This window comes from Hyperolius riggenbachi, chromosome 1 (genome assembly GCF_040937935.1).
Source record: "Hyperolius riggenbachi isolate aHypRig1 chromosome 1, aHypRig1.pri, whole genome shotgun sequence".
Lineage (NCBI taxonomy): Eukaryota > Metazoa > Chordata > Amphibia > Anura > Hyperoliidae > Hyperolius > Hyperolius riggenbachi.
Genome location: NC_090646.1, coordinates 302069080 through 302089000, shown reverse-complemented (window position 1 = coordinate 302089000; position 19921 = coordinate 302069080). Strand labels below are relative to the sequence as shown.

At 43.1% G+C, this 19921-nt stretch overlaps 1 protein-coding gene across 5 annotated transcripts in view; it reads left to right on the top strand.

The window, feature by feature from the left end:
* Positions 1 to 19921, top strand: part of TJP3 (tight junction protein 3) — a 628414-nt gene that overhangs the window by 341797 nt on the left and 266696 nt on the right. For all 5 annotated transcript variants that reach the window (XM_068233793.1, XM_068233794.1, XM_068233796.1 and 2 more), the window contains one exon: positions 9531 to 9615. In XM_068233793.1, the coding sequence (XP_068089894.1) occupies positions 9531 to 9615 (85 nt within the window). The remainder of the gene's footprint in view (positions 1 to 9530; positions 9616 to 19921) is intronic.

Below are 19921 nucleotides of genomic sequence, written 5' to 3'. Positions count from 1 at the left end.
TTATCAGTAGCGAGCACTTCCTTTCGGAATATCCTCGGCCCTAAGGATATTTATTAAGATTGTAGCAGAGGTTGTGTCGTTCCTCCATCTCCACAATGTAAGGGTTCTTCCTTACCCGGACGACTTTTTATTTCTAGCAGACTCTGTAGCGGACTTGTACAGGGGTCTAAATGTTTCTGTTAAGGTCCTTTCAGACTTGGGGTGGCTGATGGAGATGGTGGCAAGGAGAAGTCTAATTTGCTTCCAACCCAAAGTTTAATTTTTCTAGGACTGTTATGGGACACAAAATAGGTGAAAGTGTTCCTTCCAGAGGACAAGGCAACAAAGTTGCTTGTAAATCTACAACCGTTTCAGTCCGAGTAGCCGGTGTCAATCAGAGAGGTTATGTCGATCCTAGGACTGATGACGTCAACCATCCCTATAGTAGAGTGGCCTCAATCTCACACTTGGATACTACAAGAATGGTTATTGAACGTCTGGGATGACACCGACTTCACTGGACAGACAGGTCACAGTTCCAGATTACGTTATGGTCCCTGACATGGGAGGATCCTCAGACTGCAGTTAGGTTGACAGTGGGTTCAGAGGTCGCCCTTAAAAGTCCTCATGGATGCCAGCAGCTGGGGATGGGGTGCCCATTACCAGGATCATCAGGTTCAGGGAAAGTGGCCAAGGGAAGTGCAAATCAGGTCATGAAACTACAGAGAGTTGTTAGCTGTAAAAATAGGTCTGCTCTCTCTAGCCCCTCATATTCTGAACAAGTTCATTGTGTTTTCAGACAATATAGTAACAGTGTCGTATATCAGAAAACAGGAAGGCACCAGGGCACAGGACCTCAGAATGTTAACACTAGAAATTGTCTCTTGGGCAGAGAGCAATCTGATTTCCCTCACAACAGTTAACATCAAGGGCAAGCTGTACAGGTGGGCAGATTCGCTCAGCAGAGCTCCAGTGGAGTCAGAATGGGAACTAAACTAGGAGGTGTTCAACTCACTAGTTAGTTCAGAAATGGGGGTTACCTATACTAGACCTGTTTGCAACTCCGGCCAACACAAAGCTGACCGATTTCTGTTCCCTTCACCCTTCCTCTTCACCGACATGGCCACAGGGTCTTCTGTATGCCTTCCCTCCCTTAAATTTGATTCCAAAGGTACTCAGGCAGATAGAAACATCAAAGTCCAAGGTTATGTTCATAGCACCATGGTGGCTGAGGAGAGCATGGTTCCCCTTTGTCTAGAGATTAACACTGAATGGTCCCTGGCATCTGCATTGCAGCCCGGACAATAAAGTTCGGAATGTTTTTGTTCATGGAAACAAAGTGCATTCTGATAGTTTGTCATATTTTAGAATTATACCAGGATGGAGTGGATTTAGGTTTGTCGGCCAGTACGCTGAGAGTTCAGGTGGCCACTATTTCTGTTTGTCTGTGTAAGCAACTTTCGGCAGAAACTCATATTAGGAATTTTTTTAAGTCCGTGACTAGGTCACAACAGTCGCATTCAAAGCTTGTGCCTCGTTGGGAGTTTGGGAATGGAGTTCTCATTTTTCTGATGTCCAACACCTTTGAACCTCTTACTGATGTCTCTTTGAGAAATTTAACACTAAAGGTTGCATTTCTGGTAGACTTTACTTCGGCCAGGAGATTGAGTGACATTTAGGCCCTGTCCATGAACCACTTCAGCCTACAGCGTCGAAAATGGTATGCATCCGAGCAACGTTCACCTCCTATTCATTCGCCAATAACTTTATCACTACTTATCACATTTAATTAATCTATATCTTGTTTTTTCCGCCACCAATTAGGCTTTCTTTGGGTGGTACATTTTACTAAGAATTATTTTTTTTGTAAATTCATTTTAATGGGAATATTAAAGAGACTCCGTAACAAAAATTGCATCCTGTTTTTTATCATCCTTCAAGTTCCAAAAGCTATTCTGTGTTCTGGCTTACTGCAGCACGTTCTACTATCACCATCTCTGTAATAAATCAACTTATCTCTCTCTTGTCAGACTTGTCAGCCTGTGTCTGGAAGGCTGTCAATTTCTTCAGTGTTGTGGTTCTGCTATGAACTCCCCTTCCAGGCCGCTCTATGTACACTGCCTGTGTGTTATTTCGGATTAGAGCAGCTTCTTTCTTCTCTCTTATCTTTTACAAGCTGGATAAATCGTCCTCTGAGCTGGCTGGGCTTTCACATACAGAAGAATTACAGACACAGGCAAAGCTGTTTGCAGGAAGAAACGAGCAGCCTGAAACTTCAGTGCATGAGAGATGCAGGGGGAAAGAAACACACAAATGATCTCTTGAGATTCAAAAGGAATGCTGTATACAGCCTGCTTGTGTATGGATGTATTTTCTATGAGTGGACATACTATACATCAACCTACTTCCTGTTTTGGTGGCCATTTTGTTTGTTTATAAACAAACTTTTTAAAACTGTTTTTAACCACTTTTAATGCGGCGGGGAGCGGCGAAATTGTGACAGAGGGTAATAGGAGATGTCCCCCAACGCACTGGTATGTTTACTTTTGTGCGATTTTAACAATACAGATTCTCTTTAAGAAAAAATTTGAAAAATTCATTATTTCTCAGTTTTCAGCCATTATAGCTTTAAAGAGAACCCGAGGTGGGTTTAAAGAATATTATCTGCATACAGAGGCTGGATCTGCCTATACAGCCCAGCCTCTGTTGCTATCCCAAACCCCCCTAAGGTCCCCCTGCACTCTGCAATCCCTCATAAATCACAGCCACGCTGCTGACAAAAAGCTTGTCAGAGCTGGCTGTGTTTATCTCTATAGTGCTGCTCTCCCCGCCTCCTGCAGAACTCTAGTCCCCGCCTGCATCCCTTCCCTCCCTGCTGATTGGAGGGAAGGGACGGGGGCAGGGACCGGAGCTATGCAGGAGGCGGGGGAGCAGCTGAGACTGACACTACAGATGTAAACACAGCCTCACAGCACGGCTGTGATTTATGAGGGATTGCAGAGTGCAGGGGGACTTTAGTGGGGTTTGGGATAGCAACAGAGGATGGGCTGTATAGGCAGATCCAGCCTCTGTATGCAGATAACATTCTTTAAACACACCTCGGGTTCTCTTTAAAATACTACATGCTACCATAATTAAAACCCATGTTTTTATTTTCCCATTTGTCCCGGTTATTATACCATTTAACCACTTGAGGACCTAGGGCTTTCTACCCCTTAAGGACCGGCCACTTTTTTTCCATTCAGGCCACTGCAGCTTTCACGGTTTATTGCTCGCTCATACAACCTACCACCTAAATGAATTTTGGCTCCTTTTCTTGTCACTAATAGAGCTTTCTTTTGGTGCTATTTGATTGCTCCTGCGATTTTTACTTTTTATTATATTCATCAAAAAAGACATGAATTTTGGCAAAAAAAATGATTTTTTTTACTTTCTGTGCTGACATTTTTCAAATAAAGTAAAATTTCTGTATACATGCAGCGCGAAAAATGTGGAAAAACATGTTTTTGATAAAAAAAACCCCATTCAGTGTATATTTATGGGTTTGGGTAAAAGTTATAGCGTTTACAAACTATGGTGCAAAAAGTGAATTTTCCCATTTTCAAGCATCTCTGACTTTTCTGACCCCCTGTCATGTTTCATGAGGGGCTAGAATTCCAGGATAGTATAAATACCCCCCAAATGACCCCATTTTGGAAAGAAGACATCCCAAAGTATTCACTGAGAGGCATAGTGAGTTCATAGAAGATTTTATTTTTTGTCACAAGTAAGCGGAAAATGACACTTTGTGAGGAAAAAAAAAAAAAGTTTCCATTTCTTCTAACTTGCAACAAAAAAAAAATGAAATCTGCCACGGACTCACCATGCCCCTCTCTGAATACCTTGAAGGGTCTACTTTCCAAAATGGGGTCATTTGTGGGGTGTGTTTACTGTCCTGACATTTTGGGGGGTGCTAAATTGTAAGCTCCCCTGTAAAGCCTAAAGGTGCTCATTGGACTTTGAACCCCTTAGCGCAGTTAGGCTGCAAAAAAGTGCCACACATGTGGTATTGACGTACTCAGGAGAAGTAGTATAATGTGTTTTGGGGTGTATTTTTACACATACCCATGCTGGGTGGGAGAAATATCTCTGTAAATGACAATTTGTTAATTTTTTTTACACACAATTGTCCATTTACAGAGATATTTCTCCCACTCAGCATGGGTATGTGTAAAAATACACCACAAAACACATTATACTACTTCTCCTGAGTACGGCGATACCACATGTGTGGCACTTTTTTGCACCCTAACTGCGCTAAAGGGCCCAAAGTCCAATGAGTACCTTTAGGATTTCACAGGTCATTTTGAGAAATTTCGTTTCAAGACTACTCCTCACGGTTTAGGGCCCCTAAAATGCCAGGGCAGTATAGGAACCCCACAAATGACCCCATTTTAGAAAGAAGACACCCCAAGGAATTCCGTTAGGAGTATGGTGAGTTCATAGAAGATTTTATTTTTTGTCAAAAGTTAGCGGAAAATGACACTTTGTGAAAAAACACAATTAAAATCAATTTCCGCTAACTTTTGACAAAAAATAAAATCTTCTATGAACTCACCATACTCCTAACGGAATACCTTGGGGTGTCTTCTTTCTAAAATGGGGTCATTTGTGGGGTTCCTATACTGCCCTGGCATTTTAGGGGCCCTAAACCGTGAGGAGTAGTCTTGAAACGAAATTTCTCAAAATGACCTGTGAAATCCTAAAGGTACTCATTGGACTTTGGGCCCTTTAGCGCAGTTAGGGTGCAAAAAAGTGCCACACATGTGGTATCGCCATACTCGGGAGAAGTAGTACAATGTGTTTTGGGGTGTATTTTTACACATACCCATGCTGGGTGGGAGAAATACCTCTGTAAATGGACAATTGTGTGTAAAAAAATCAAAAGATTGTCATTTACAGAGGTATTTCTCCCACCCAGCATGGGTATGTGTAAAAATACACCCCAAAACACATTGTACTACTTCTCCCGAGTACGGCGATACCACATGTGTGGCACTTTTTTGCACCCTAACTGCTCTAAGGGGCCCAAAGTCCAATGAGTACCTTTAGGATTTCACAGGTCATTTTTGTTTCAAGACTACTCCTCACGGTTTAGGGCCCCTAAAATGCCAGGGCAGTATAGGAACCCCACTAATGACCCCATTTTAGAAAGAAGACACCCCAAGGTATTCCGTTAGGAGTATGGTGAGTTCATAGAAGTTTTTATTTTTTTGTCACAAGTTAGCGGAAATTGATTTTAATAGTTTTTTTTCACAAAGTGTCATTTTCCGCTAACTTGTGACAAAAAATAAAATCTTCTATGAACTCGTCATACACCTAACAGAATACCTTGGGGTGTCTTTTTTTCTAAAATGGGGTCACTTGTGGGGTTCCTATACCGCCCTGGCATTTTACAGGCCCAAAACCGTGAGTAGTCTGGAAACCAAATGTCTCAAAATGACTGTTCAGGGGTATAAGCATCTGCAAATTTTGATGACAGGTGGTCTATGAGGGGCCGAATTTTGTGGAACCGGTCATAAGCAGGGTGGCCTTTTAGATGACAGGTTGTATTGGGCCTGATCTGATGGATAGGAGTGCTAGGGGGGTGACAGGAGGTGATTGATGGGTGTCTCAGGGGGTGGTTAGAGGGGAAAATAGATGCAATCAATGCACTGGGGAGGTGATCGGAAGGGGGTCTGAGGGGGATCTGAGGGTTTGGCCGAGTGATCAGGAGCCCACACGGGGCAAATTGGGGCCTGATCTGATGGGTAGGTGTGCTAGGGGGTGACAGGAGGTGATTGATGGGTGTCTCAAGGTGTGATTAGAGGGGGGAATAGATGCAAGCAATGCACTGGCGAGGTGATCAGGGCTGGGGTCTGAGGGCATTCTGAGGGTGTGGGCGGGTGATTGAGTGCCCTAGGGGCAGATAGGGGTCTAATCTGATAGGTAGCAGTGATAGGGGGTGATTGATGGGTAATTAGTGGGTGTTTAGGGTAGAGAATAGATGGAAACACTGCGCTTGGGTGGTGATCTGATGTCGGATCTGCGGGCGATCTATTGGTGTGGGTGGGTGATCAGTTTGCCCGCAAGGGGCAGGTTAGGGGCTGATTGATGGGTGGCAGTGACAGCGGGTGATTGATGGGTGGCAGTGACAGGGGGTGATTGATGGGTGGCAGTGACAGGGGGTGATTGATGGATGATTGATAGGTGATTGACAGGTAATCAGTGGGTTATTACAGGGGAGAACAGATGTAAATATTGCACTGGCGAATTGATAAGGGGGGGTCTGAGAGCAATCTGAGCGTGTAGGCGGGTGATTGGGTGCCCGCAAGGGGCAGATTAGGGTCTGATCTGATAGGTAACAGTGACAGGTGGTGATAGGGAGTGATTGATGGGTGATTGATGGGTAATTAGTGGGTGTTTAGAGGAGAGAATAGATGTAAACGCTGCGCTTGGGTGGTGATCTGATGTCGGATCTGCGGGCGATCTATTGGTGTGGGTGGGTGATCAGATTGCCCGCAAGGGGCAGGTTAGGGGCTGATTGTTGGGTGGCAGTGACGGGGTGATTGATGGGTGATAGGTGATTGGCAGGTGATTGACAGGTGATCAGTGGGTTATTACAGGGAAGAACAGATGTAATTAATGCACTGGTGAATTGATAAGGGGGGGGTCAGAGGGCAATCTGAGCGTGTGGGCGGGTGATTGGGTGCCCGCAAGGGGCAGATTAGGGTCTGATCTGATAGGTAAAAGTGACAGGTGGTGATAGGGGGTGATTGATGGGTGATTGATGGGTAATTAGTGGGTGTTTAGAGGAGAGAATAGATGTAAACAATGGATTTGGGAGGTGATCTGATGTCGGATCTGCGGGCGATCTATTGGTGTGGGGGGGGGTGATCAGATTGCCCGCAAGGGGCAGGTTAGGGGCTGATTGATGGGTGGCAGTGACAGGGGGTGATTGACGGGTGATTGACAGGTGATGGACAGGTGATTGACAGGTGATCAGGGGGGATAGATGCATACAGTACATGGGGGGGGGGGGTCTGGGGAGAATCTGAGGGGTGGGGGGGTGATCAGGAGGGAGCGGGGGGCAGGGGGGGGATAAAAAAAAAATAGCGTTGACAGATAGTGACAGGGAGTGATTGATGGGTGATTAGGGGGGTGATTGGGTGCAAACAGGGGTCTGGGGGGTGGGCAGGGGGGGGTCTGATGGGTGCTGTGGGCGATCTGGGGCAGGGGGGGGGGGGAAATCAGTGTGCTTGGTGCAGACTAGGGTGGCTGTAGCCTGCCCTGGTGGTCCCTCGGACATTGGGACCACCAGGGCAGGAGGCAGCCTGTATAATACACTTTGTAAACATTACAAAGTGTATTATACACTTTGTATGCGGCGATCGTCGGGTTAACATCCCGCCGGCGCTTCCGTATGGCCGGCGGGATGTTGCGGCGGGTGAGCGGCGCCAGGCGGAGGCGGAGGATCGCGTCACGGATGACGCGATCGCTCCGCCCATGCCCATACAAGGACCGCCGCCAATTGTCAATACGGCGGTCCTTGCGGCGTCCACTTCCCGGCCGCCAATTGTATATACGGCGGTCGGGAAGTGGTTAAATTATGTCCCTATCACAATGTACGGTGCCAATATTTGATATGGAAATAAAGGTGCATTTTTTCAAATTGCGCCCATCACTATTTACAAGCTTATAATTTAAAAAAGTATAGTAATACTTGACTTGCATATTAAAAAAGTTCAGACCCTTAGGTAACTGTTTTTTGTTTTTTTTATTGTATTTTTTTTTTTAAATAAAACTTTTATGTGGGGTTTTTCAGAGTGGGGATGTAAACAAGGTATTTTAAATGAAATTTATTGTGTATATTTAAAAAAAAAAAAATTAGATGTAGTTTCACTATTTGGCCACAAGTTGGCCACAGTGAGTTTTTGATTTTCTGTCTTGCAAGCGAGGGCTCTTGCTTGCAGAAACAGAAGGGGTGACGTGAGTCATAGAAAAATCGCGGCTTTCCGGAAAAATCGGTTGTTTATTCTTAGCGGAACATTGATCAATAAATGGGATCTGTATTCCCATTCATTGATCTGAGGGGCTGCAAAAGGCAGCGGGAGCGCGCCAGATAGACTAAAGTGGTTAAAGATCCGTATAGGATCATACACAATGATAAGATTGTATTCAAACCTGATCCTTCCTATCTACCTAAGGTTGCATCTGCATTCCACAGATCTCAGGAAATTGTTCTACCATCCTTTTCAGCAAATCCAACAATGGCAAAGTGGTGGCATTAAAGGATACCCGAAGTGACATGATGAGATACGGTACATGTGTATGTACAGTGCCTAGCACACAAATAACTATGCTGTGTTCCTTTTTTACTTTCTCTGCCTGAAAGAGTTAAATATCAGTTATGAAAGTGACTGACTCAGTCCTGCCTCAGACAGGAAGTGACTACAGTGTGACCCTCACTGATAAGAAATTTCCCTTTTTATCTTTCTTGCTCTCAGAAGCCATTTTATGCTTGGAAAGTGTTTTATAGTTGGAATTTCTCATCAGTGAGGGTCACACTGTAGTCACTTCCTGTCTGAGTCAGTACTGAGTCAGCCACTTACATACCTCATATTTAACTCTTTCAGGCTGAAAAAGAAAAAAAGGAACACAGCATAGTAATTTGTGTGCTAGGCACTGTACATACCCATCTCATCATGTCACTTCGGGTATCCTTTAAATACTTTGGATGTCCGTAGAGCAGTTCTGATATACATAGAAAGAACCTTGGAGGAAAAGTAGTCAGGCAGGCAATCGTAAAGGGTCTACAAGTGTCTAAGAATTCGATTTCCAGATGGATTAAGGATCTCGTATAGAGAGTCAGTTTTGAATACCCCGATTGGCATTAATGCACACTCCACAAGATCATTATCTACATTGTGGGCAGAGAAGTCTGATGCCTCACTCGAGCAGATATGCAGAGCCGCGACTTAGTCTGGTCATGCGACCTTTGTCAAGCATTACAGAGTGGAACTCCTGTCAAGCCAGGATCAAACATTCGGTTGCAAAGTGTTATCCCTCCCTAAGGTAAGATTTCTCGCTGATCTCTCAGAAGGAAGCCATCCTGCAAGATGATGAGAGAAGAACCCAGCTACTTACCGGTAGTAGGGTTTCGACGAGTCCTCCAGGATGGCTACCTGTAACCCACCCTTTAGCAATATTCTTATATTTACATGTATTATGTATATGGGTGTAAGTTCTCTTGTATGAAACTGGTTTGCTGTGGAGGAGGGGGAGCTTATATGGGTAGGGCCTAATTAGTTTACTTATTTAATTATTGCCTGTTTCCTTCAGGGGTGGATCAGTCGTCTCTTAGGAGGAAGCAATCCTGGAGGACTCGTCGGAACCCTACTACCTGTAAGTAGCTGGGTTCTTTTACCTCTAAAAGTTAAAACACTAAATCGATTTCAACTAGCTGTTGTGTAAAAAATTAAAACGTTAGTTTTGTTTTATTAATTACTAATGTCTTTTTCATTTTTGAACAGATAACCAGCTATCTCAAAAGATGGCTACTGAATATCAAGCAGAGCCAGAGCAAGGCAGTAATGTAAAGGATGATCCAATTGTGGGGTACGATCCAATATGTTTTGACATGAAATAATGGTTTCTTATTCTTGGACATGCACACTGTTCTATATTTTAGCATGTGAAAGCGAATGCATATTTGCATGAGCATTGCCTCATGAATAGCCAATTAGGCCAAATTTGCTTAGCCAGATATGTCAGGTGTTCACTTGGTGTCTAATGCACACATTAAATTCTTTGTGTAGTGGTTCTATATTTTAGGCCTCCAATTCGTAATTCATAACTCACCAAAATATATCAGAATAAAAGCCTGGTAAACATTCTGCACATAAATAAAATACTAGAACACAAATTTGTTGAAATAATTACATTTATGAATAAACTTAAAAAAATGTGAAACTCTACAAATAAGTCAGGGAGAGAGTAGTTTAAATCCAGGCAGATGTCTGTGCAGGTGGCAGGTAAATAAGAGTAGTCAACATCCAGGCAGAGGTCGGTGCAGGCAGAAAGTAGTCAAAATCCAGGCAGGCAGAGGGTAGTCAAAATCCAGGCAGACGTTGGTAACAGTAAGGCAGAAGCACTTAGCTCAGAAGCAGTTGGGAACCAAATGGCTATATTGTTAAAGGGGGAAGCAGGAAATTTGGGCGCATGAGGCAGGTGGACAAAAAGGGCGCCGCTATTCACTCCCATAATAAATATCGTTTAATGGGCGCCCAACAGGAAAAAAGGGCGCCGGAGAAAAATAACGTTTTAAAAGCGGCGCCCAGAGACTTTTAATGTTTTATAACTGTTTCTCATGATTACACATTATTTAATGATTTACAATTTTTTAAACATTATTTTTAAACGAAAAACAGTACAATATTTTTTTTAAAACATTACTTTTAAACGAAAAACCGTACAGGGTTTTTTTTTAAAACATTACTTTTAAACGGAAAACCGTACAATTTATTTATTTATTTTTTTACATTTTTAAACGAAAAACCGCACCATATTTTTTTTAAACGTTATTAATGCTTATCACAGGGGGGTCTTAGGTTTAGGCACCACCAGGGGGGTCTTAGGTTTAGGCACCAACAGGGGGGTCTTAGGTTTAGGCACCAACAGGGGGGTCTTAGGTTTAGGCACCAACAGGGGGGTCTTAGGTTTAGGCACCAACAGGGGGGTCTTAGGTTTAGGCAGCAACAGGGGGGTCTTAGGTTTAGGCAGCAACAGGGGGGTCTTAGGTTTAGGCACCAACAGGGGGGTCTTAGGTTTAGGCACCAACAGGGGGGTCTTAGGTTTAGGCACCAACAGGGGGGTCTTAGGGTTAGGCACCAACAGGGGGGTCTAGGGGTTAGGGATAGGTACAGGGAGGGTTCTGTGTGAGAGTAGGGTTAGGTATAGCTTTAGTAAAATTATTCTTAATGTTTTATAAAACGTTATTATAAATTTCAATTTTTAAACAGGGAAGATTAACGTTTTTAAAATTGCCGATTTTATACACATTTAATGATTTATAACTTTATAAAACATTATTTTTAAACGAAATATAACACAAATTTTTTTTAAACGTTATTCATGATTATCTTTTAAAACCCTGCGCCCTTTTTTCCCGGCGCCCTTTTTTAACGTACGCGTTAAAGGGAGCCTAAACTAAGAAGGATATGGATTTTTCCTTTTAAAATAATACCAGTTGCCTGTCTCTCCTGCTGATCCTGTATCTCTAGTACTTTTAGCCACAGCCCCTGAACGAGCATGCAGATCAGATACTCTGAAGTCAGACTGGATTAGCTGAATGCTAGTTTCAGGTGTGTGATTCAACCACTACTGCAGCAAATAGATCAGCAGAACTGCCAGGCAACTGGTATTGTTTTAAAGTAAACATCCTTATCCCTCTCTTTATATATAGTTATATATAGTGAAAGTTTGGGCAAAGTTGTTAATCGTTGGTTGTTATGATAAAAAAGTCAGTTAAATATATCATATAGGAGACAAACACAGTGATATTTAAGAAGTGAAATTAAGTTTATTGCATTTATAGAAAGTGCGCAATAATTGTTTAAAGTGGATCCGAGATGAACTTTCACTCATTGCATAATTGTGTTCCTTTCCTATTGTTTGAGGCATTCCTCAAGCCAAAGACTTTTTTGTTTTTGTTTTAATACTCTAATTCCCTATAAACTAAAAAGCCCCACCCACAGTTTTTCAGAGAGCCTTGGCAGTAGCAAGGGCTCATGGGAGCTCAGTCTGGGCAGGAGGAGGGGGAGGTATTACTAGCCAGAGATTTCAGAGGCAGAGGGGAGGAGGGAGGAGGAGGGGAATTACATTTTTTTCTGTCTGAGTGCTGATGGTGCAGATAAGCCTGCCTCTGCGTAATGTTTACAAACATGGCTGCTGTCGTATCACAGGAAGAAATAATCATATTCTATTAAAGCGGGTTGCAGATAGATATGCTGTGTAAACTATCTAAACTTTAGATAAGATATATAGACAAGTTACTTGTTATAGTTAGTTTTTCATCTTGGATCCACTTTAAATACAATTAGGCAGGTGCATACATTTGGGCATTGTTGTCATTTTATTGATTCCAAAACCTTTAGAATTACTGGAATTCAAATTGACTTGGTAAGCTCAGTGGCCCCTGACCTACATACATGGGTGAATCCAATTATAAGAAAGAGTAAGGGGGTCAATTGTAATTTTCCCTCCTCTTTTTATTTTCTCTGAAGAGTATCAACATGGGGGTCTCAAAACAACTCTCAAATGACCTGAAGACAAAGATTGTTTACCATCATGGTTTAGGGGAAGGATACAGAAAGCCGTCTCGGAGATTTCAGCTGTAGGAACATATTGAGGAAATGGAAGACCACAGGCTCAGTTTAAGTTAAAGGGGATATTTCGTGAAAAAAGTAGGCAGTTAGAAAATGTGACAGATGACAGGTTTTGGGCCAGTTCATCTTTTTAAGGGGGATTCTCAGGGCTTTCTTTGTTTTCCTACTGTATGAATTCTGGCGGCCACATCCAATTTCTATTGCACTACCCTCATTTTTTGGGGGGGAGCCACTCAGGTACCTGTATGCAATTCTTATCTCTAAAATTAATAACCTGAGTGTCTGCTTGTGCTTAAATATATTTTTATTGTTTATCTGCAAAATAGCACCATTAAATACCTGGTTCACACATCAATAAAATTTGTATTAAAACCAAGGATGGACACAAGAGCTGCTTATACTAAATTCCCATCCTCCCCATGAAGGTATGTAACCGCTTTGATCGCCCAGCCAAGGCCTATGCAGATCAAACGGTTGCCCATTCATGTATGGATTCCTGTGGGACATTCACCAGGTACACACCATGAGGCCTCCCCATGCATACAACGTTGCACAGTGCACTATGTCTTAAGGCTGCTTCTAGAGGTATCAAGCGGTTGGAATCTTTCCTGTTTATTATAAATGTAAAGTCCACCAATGCAGGATATGTGGGTTATGGATGGCACTTGTGCCTCCTTACTGCGACTCACAGTCTTTAGCCAATCAGTGCAATCCTTACAATGACTACAGATTCACCCAGGGTGATACTCTATGCTGCTGCTGCAGCTCCACTTCTTTCCTCTCACCGCACTTCTTCAACAAGTCAGCTCACTGCGGAATGCCCGCTGCAGATGCCAGTATGTAAACTTTTACTCACGGCCGCTCGACCATCCAGCGTGTACTTTATGCTTCAGAGGGAGCTACGCTCAGGGCTCATGTGTTCACCACTGCCCGACGCTTGTGTCCGCATCACCTCTCTCCGCGTTCCACACATCATTCAGTTAGCCGCCATCTCACGGGGGATTCATAGTGTAGCCCGGCGTCCCGGGTATGTGAGCGCTCACACGTGTCCGTCCAGCCCCGCCCACTGACGCGTTTCGCCCCTCCCTCAGGGCTTTCTCAAAGTGTCATGGGGTTTGGCTTCCTACTCAGTCATCTCTCCTTATAGAGGCTGTCACATGGAGCTACCTTGCTCCTCCCTGCTGTCACTCCTCCATTTTCCTTTCTGGCATATAATAGGGCAACATATATTTACGCTCTCATCTTAAAAGGGCAGAATAGATTTTTAATGATTTCATTGCTGCAAAAAAGTCAATTATTGATAACCCACACATCTCCACTATTCATTTCAGGAAATACACCATATTCAAGTCAGAGTTTAAACCTTCAGGAATTCTCGTTCCCAGACGATAAATCCAGGTTGCTTCAATCTTGTACAAATCGTTTTCGATATCTCCTCCTCTATGAGACAGTTTCTGTTTTATAATTCCCTTGAATCGTAACTTACTTGGGTCTCTATTGTGATATCGAGCAAAATGTGTCCCTAGAGGACTATCCTTTTCAGCTTTTTCTATATTGTTCACGTGTTCCCCAATTCGGGTGCCCAATCTCCGTTTCGTCTTTCCAATGTACATCAGATTACAGGGGCATTTAATACAGTACACCACTCTTTTAGAATTACAATTTATATTGTCCCTAATCTCAAAAGTTCTCGTACCTTTGGCATTTGTGAACGTTTTTGTCCTCTCCACCAGACCACACACATTGCAATCTCCACAGCTGAACATCCCAAATTTACAAGGGAATTTATTTAACCACGTCTCCTTTTCCCTACTTATATATTCCGATCTCACCAATTTGTTTTTCAAATTGGGGGCTTTTCTGGCAGTCATGTACGGTCTCTCCCCCACTAATTTCTTTATTCTTTTATCCAATAACAATATACCCCAATGCTTCTGCAATATTTTCTGCAGTGGGTACCAATGTGACCCATAGGCTGTAATAAACCTCAGTGGATCCCGCTTTACCTCCTCTCCCAGCCCTCCCCCAGCTTTTTTCCGTGGTGAGCGCCCCCTTCTCAAATCCTCCCTCTTTTTCTCAAGTACTTTTTGATACTCTTGCTCTACCAATTCCTTCGGGTAACCTCTTTCCACCAATCTCTCACTAAGTTCCCGGCCTTCCTTAACAAAGTCTTCATCCAGGGTACAGTTTCTACGGTGTCAGTAAAACTGCCCCCTGGGAACAGCTCTCTTTTGTGATTCCAGGTGGTGACTTGAATAGTGTAAAAGTGTGTTTCCCGCTGTGGGTTTTCTGTAGGTGGAGGTTACTAATCTTTCACCCTCTTTTCGAATCTTTAAGTCCAGGAACGAAAGTTCCCTATCGCTCCACTCAAGGGTAAAATTAAGATTTCTCTCATTTTCCTTTAACCTCTCCATGAAACAATTTAGCTGTTCCCTGGTGCCTCGCCAGACCAGGAGCACGTCATCAATGAACCTCAGCCAGAGACGAACATGTCTCTGGAAGAGGTCCAAGGGGTATACATCCTGTCTCTCCCACAGCCCCAGATGTAAACAAGCGTAGGCTGGGGCACAGGACGCCCCCATTGACGTGCCCCTGATCTGGCGGTAGTAACGGCCATCAAAACAAAAGCAATTGTACTCCAGTACCAGCTGCAAGGCCTCAACCACAAACTGGTTGTGGAGCCCTGAATCTGGAAAGTGCTCACGGAGGAAGAATGCCGCCGCAGCCAGTCCCACCTCATGTGGTATTGAGGTGTACAGGCCCTCAACATCAATACTTACAATTAGATCCTCCCCACTGACAGGAACACCCTCCAGGACGGCCAACACGTCTCCAGTGTCCCTAACAAACGAGGGCAATGCCTCAACAAGGGGCTTCAGCTTACCATCCAGAAACTTTCCCAGTTTCTCCAATGGACCCTCAATTCCAGACACTATTGGCCGCCCCGGTGGCCTCATCCTGTCTTTGTGGATCTTGGGAATGATGTAAAATATTGGGGCCTTGAACGTAGTGACCGTGCAATAGGCCGACTCTCCCCCCGTGAGCACCCCCAACTCTCTGCCAGTGTCCACCAAGGAGTTGACCCTGCCCTTGATGGCCAAGAACGGATTATCTCTTAATCTGAGGTAAGTAGTTTCATCACTTAATAGCCTCAGACACTCTTTTTTGTAGTACTCTCTGGTGAGGATCACTACGTTGCCTCCTTTATCACTTGCACGAATGATAATATCATCCCTGTCTTTTAAGAAGTCTAAAGCTTGTCTTTCCCCTTGAGTCAAATTGTCTACTCTTGAGGTTTTTCTTGGGGCCCAATTAAGTCTTTCTTTTTTCAACAGCATTTCCTGAACAGCAGTTTAACTACCAAAATAGCAAGATACCAGCCGGCCTCCCTAATCACTTGCACACTATTATGTCAGTTAAATTTTGCAACTGTTGTTCAGGAAATGCTGTTGAAAACAAAGAAAGCCCTGAGAATCCCCCTTAAAAAGATGGACTGGCCCAAAACCTGTCATCTGTCACATTTTTTAACTGCCTACTTTTTTCGCGAAAGAACTTCTTTAAGGCTCAAAGTGGCAGACCAAAAAATTCTCGGATAAACAGAAGTGATGGATATTGAGAACAGTCAGAATCAACCCACAGACCAGCACCAAAGACCTATAACATCATCTTGCTGCAGATGGAGTCACTGTGCATCGTTCAACTATTTGGTGCACTTTACACAAGGAGATGCTGTATGCAGAGGAAGCCTTTTCTCTGCCCACAGCACAAACCGAGCCACTTGAGGTATGCTAAAGCACATTTGGACATTTTGGAATAAGGTGCTGTGGACTGATGAAACTAAAATTGAGTTATTTGGGCATAACAGGGGGCGTTATGCATGGAGGAAAAACACAGCATTTCAAGAAAAACACCTGCTACCTACAGTACAATATGGCGGTGGTTCCATCATGCTGTGGGGCTGTGTGGCCAGTGCTGGGACTGGGAATCTAGTAAAAGTGGAGGGACGCATGGATTCCACTCAGTATCAGCAGAATCAGCAGATTCTGTAGACCAATGCCCAGGAATCAGTGACAAAGCTGAAGCTGCATCAGGGCTGGATCTTTCATCAAGACAACGACCCTAAACACTGCTCAACTAAGGCATTCATGCAGAGGAACAAGTAAAATGTTCTGGAATGGCCATCTGTCCCCAGACTTGAATATAATTGAAAATCTGTGGTTTGAGTTAAAGAAAGCTGTCGATGCTCAAAAGCCATCAAACCTGAATGAACTAGAGATTTTTTTCTTAAAGAATGGTCGAAAACACCTTCAACCAGAATCCAGCTTTTCATTGGAACCTACAGGAAGTGTTTAGAGGCTGTAATTTCTGCAAAATGATCTACTAAATATTGATTTCATTTCTTTTTTTGTGGTGACCAAATTTATGCGCCTGCCTAATTTTGTTTAAACAATTATAGCGCACTTTCTGTAAATCCAATAAACTTCATTCCACTTCTCAAATATCACTGTGTTTCTTCTATATATTTAAATGACATTTTTATCGTAACAACCAAGGATTTATACAGGAAAATCATGATGATTAACAAGGTTGTCCAAACTTTCGCATTCCACTGCATATACACTATATATATATATATATACGATATATATATATATATATATATATATATATATATATATATATATATATATATATATATATAGTGTATATGCAGTGGAATGCGAAAGTTTGGGCAACCTTGTTAATCTTCATGATTTCCCTGTATAAATCGCTGGTTGTTATGATGAAAAATTGAAAAATGTCGGTTAAATATATCATATAGTGGACACACACTGATATTTGAGAAGTGAAATGAATAGATTAGATAGGTGGCAGCTGGAAGAAGAGCAGAGCAGAAGGGGATCTCGGTGGCCGGGGGGGAGATGCCTCAGTCCTGCTGGCAGTGCTGATCGAACGCGGGACTACCACCAGGGGTTATCGGGGTTACCACCAGGGGGTTAAAGTGGTACTTAAGCCAACTAAAAAAAAAAAAAAAAAAAAAAAAAAGATATTCACTTACCTGGGACTTCTACTACCAGCCCCCTGCAGACGGCCTGTGCCTGCTCCGGTCCTCAACGATCCTCTGTGGTGCGGTACCGTTTGGTTTTGCTTACTGGGAGTCGGCGGGCCACTGCGCCTGCACGGCTCTGGCCATGCGTATCCCTGCTTGCGTTCCCTTCTGCAATAGCGTCCTGTGCCTGCATTTCTGACTTTCTGGTAAGAAAATACTACAACCTTTCTTGGCCAATCCATGTTTCTTCTTAGCCATTTCTATGCCTCCCTTTATTCCATTGAATAAAAAAACTGGGGCCTTAAAGGAATACTATCGATTCACGTATTTTTTTTCAATTGACACAGGAATTGTTTGGGAAGTGCTGCTAAGTACTGGTGTAAACATTTTAGTAGCAACTTCTTTGTTTACTGTCATCAAAATACATTCAAACTTTACTGACGCCAAAACTGACTGAGCCATGAGGAGAGGGGAAATTCCCCTCACACTTGATCAGTTAACTCTATGTGTAGCTCTGTGTGTGACAGAGAAGAGAGCTCCCAACAGCTGCAGCTTCTGTGTCCTGTGTTTCTGACTGACGTGTCTGAAGAGAGCAGAGGAAATGTAACTAATTGTCACAGCTTTTTCATACTGTTTTTGCTTTCAGAGTTTGATATGTTTGATATTTGCTTTCTGTAGTCTGATATGCAACTCTGGCTGTGCATTGAAGCAGACACCCCTTCTGCAATTGATTTGTCCCAATATAGCTAAATCCTACCCTCAATAAATTACAGCTTTTGCGTCTGATATTTAACATGAAAAGTAGGAAAATGTTTACACAGCTACTTAGACATTATTTGCACACTGTCCTTTTAGAACACTTGGGTATCGATAGTATTCCTTTAAGTGCATAAATCAAGCAGCAGAATAAAGAAAGGTGACCTATGGATGATTGTCACGGTTATACAAATGTTTATTGCTTAGAGGGGTTTTCGCATAAAGGCTGTTTAATGCCAACAGATTTGTAAAGGATAAAGAAAAGGAGGCATGTCATATTTCCCCTGTATGCCAGATTTCCCCTGTATGCCAAACACCTGACAATCATTTTTTAACTTCTCTTTTATTAGCCAACTAGCTGTAAGTACCGTTAGAACTTACGGGCACTAGCATGACCGCCAGTGGCCTCTTGGGAGGCCTTCTCCACCGCCCCCTCATTCTCTGTCCAGTCACTTTCTACCACTTCGCTGTTGCCTGCCGGTGTCTCATTCTGAAAACACTGCGGCCATCATCTTCCCTGATGCTGCTGGAACCAGGCCTTAGTCCCATGACCTGCGCACTGGAAGCCCATGGTGGTGGATCTGCTGGCTGCGCATGTGCACAATTCCTGACATGGATGCAGGCGGAGAATGCAGCTACCCTATTTTATTATGTAGTATTGCTATAAGTCAGTCATCATGAGAGCCTCTTTAGATACACACTTATGATATGATGCTAAATGATGATAAAGATTACAATAATCCCAGAGGTATGCAGTTCCCATGCATATACTCTGGTGTCAAAACAAATTCTTCCTTTCATACATATTAAAGAGAATCTGTACTCTAATATTCTTACACTAAAAAGCATACCATTCTATTCCTTATTTTCTCCTGTGCCCCTCTGTGCTGTTTCTGCCACTCTCTGCTGCAATCCTGGCTTGTAATTAACAGTTTTAGGCAGTGTTTACAAACAAACTAACCAGCTTGTGATAGGCTCACATAAACAGAGTGTGTGAGTCATACAGACTGTGCAGGGGGCCTGCAGAGGGTGTGTATCGCTTCTATCCAATCACAAGCAGCCCTTCACATTCCACACATTCAAGCCTTAGCCCGACAGACACGACAGAGGAAAGGATAAGATTTATTACAAAGACAGTGCAATTAGGAAAAGCTGCAGTAAGCCAGAGCACATTAGAACAGGCATAGGAACTTATAGGATAAAAGAACTAAGGCTGAAAAATTTGTTACAGAGTCTCTTTAAGCAGTTATGCAATTTGATGCTGGTGTAAAATAAAAATTGCAGATACATACAATAGTTCGAGGTGGATGCATGCTATCACTGTATTTACGTGGGTTTCCTTCAGGTACTCTGGTCTCCTCCCATATCCCAAAAACAAACATAAGTTAATTGTTTACCCTCAACATTGGCCTTAGCCTACTATGAGCATTCCGAGAAACACAAACCCTTGCATTTGATTCTTTTTATTGCAAAAATTTGACTTTATACTCTGTGTAAAGCACTGTGAAAGATGTCGGCACTATATAAATATACAAAAATAACTTCCATGTATACCGCATATTGGGAAAGCTAGCCTTTCCTCTGATATATGCTAGCAGTCCTGCAATATGATCAGACACTACTCCTGCAACCCCCTATTAGGGCTTTGAGTATAGAGTCTGTATGTGAAATGAGCAGGGGCACCTACTATGTGTTGAATATCAGTAGTAGTAGTCTGCACCAAAGAGATCTG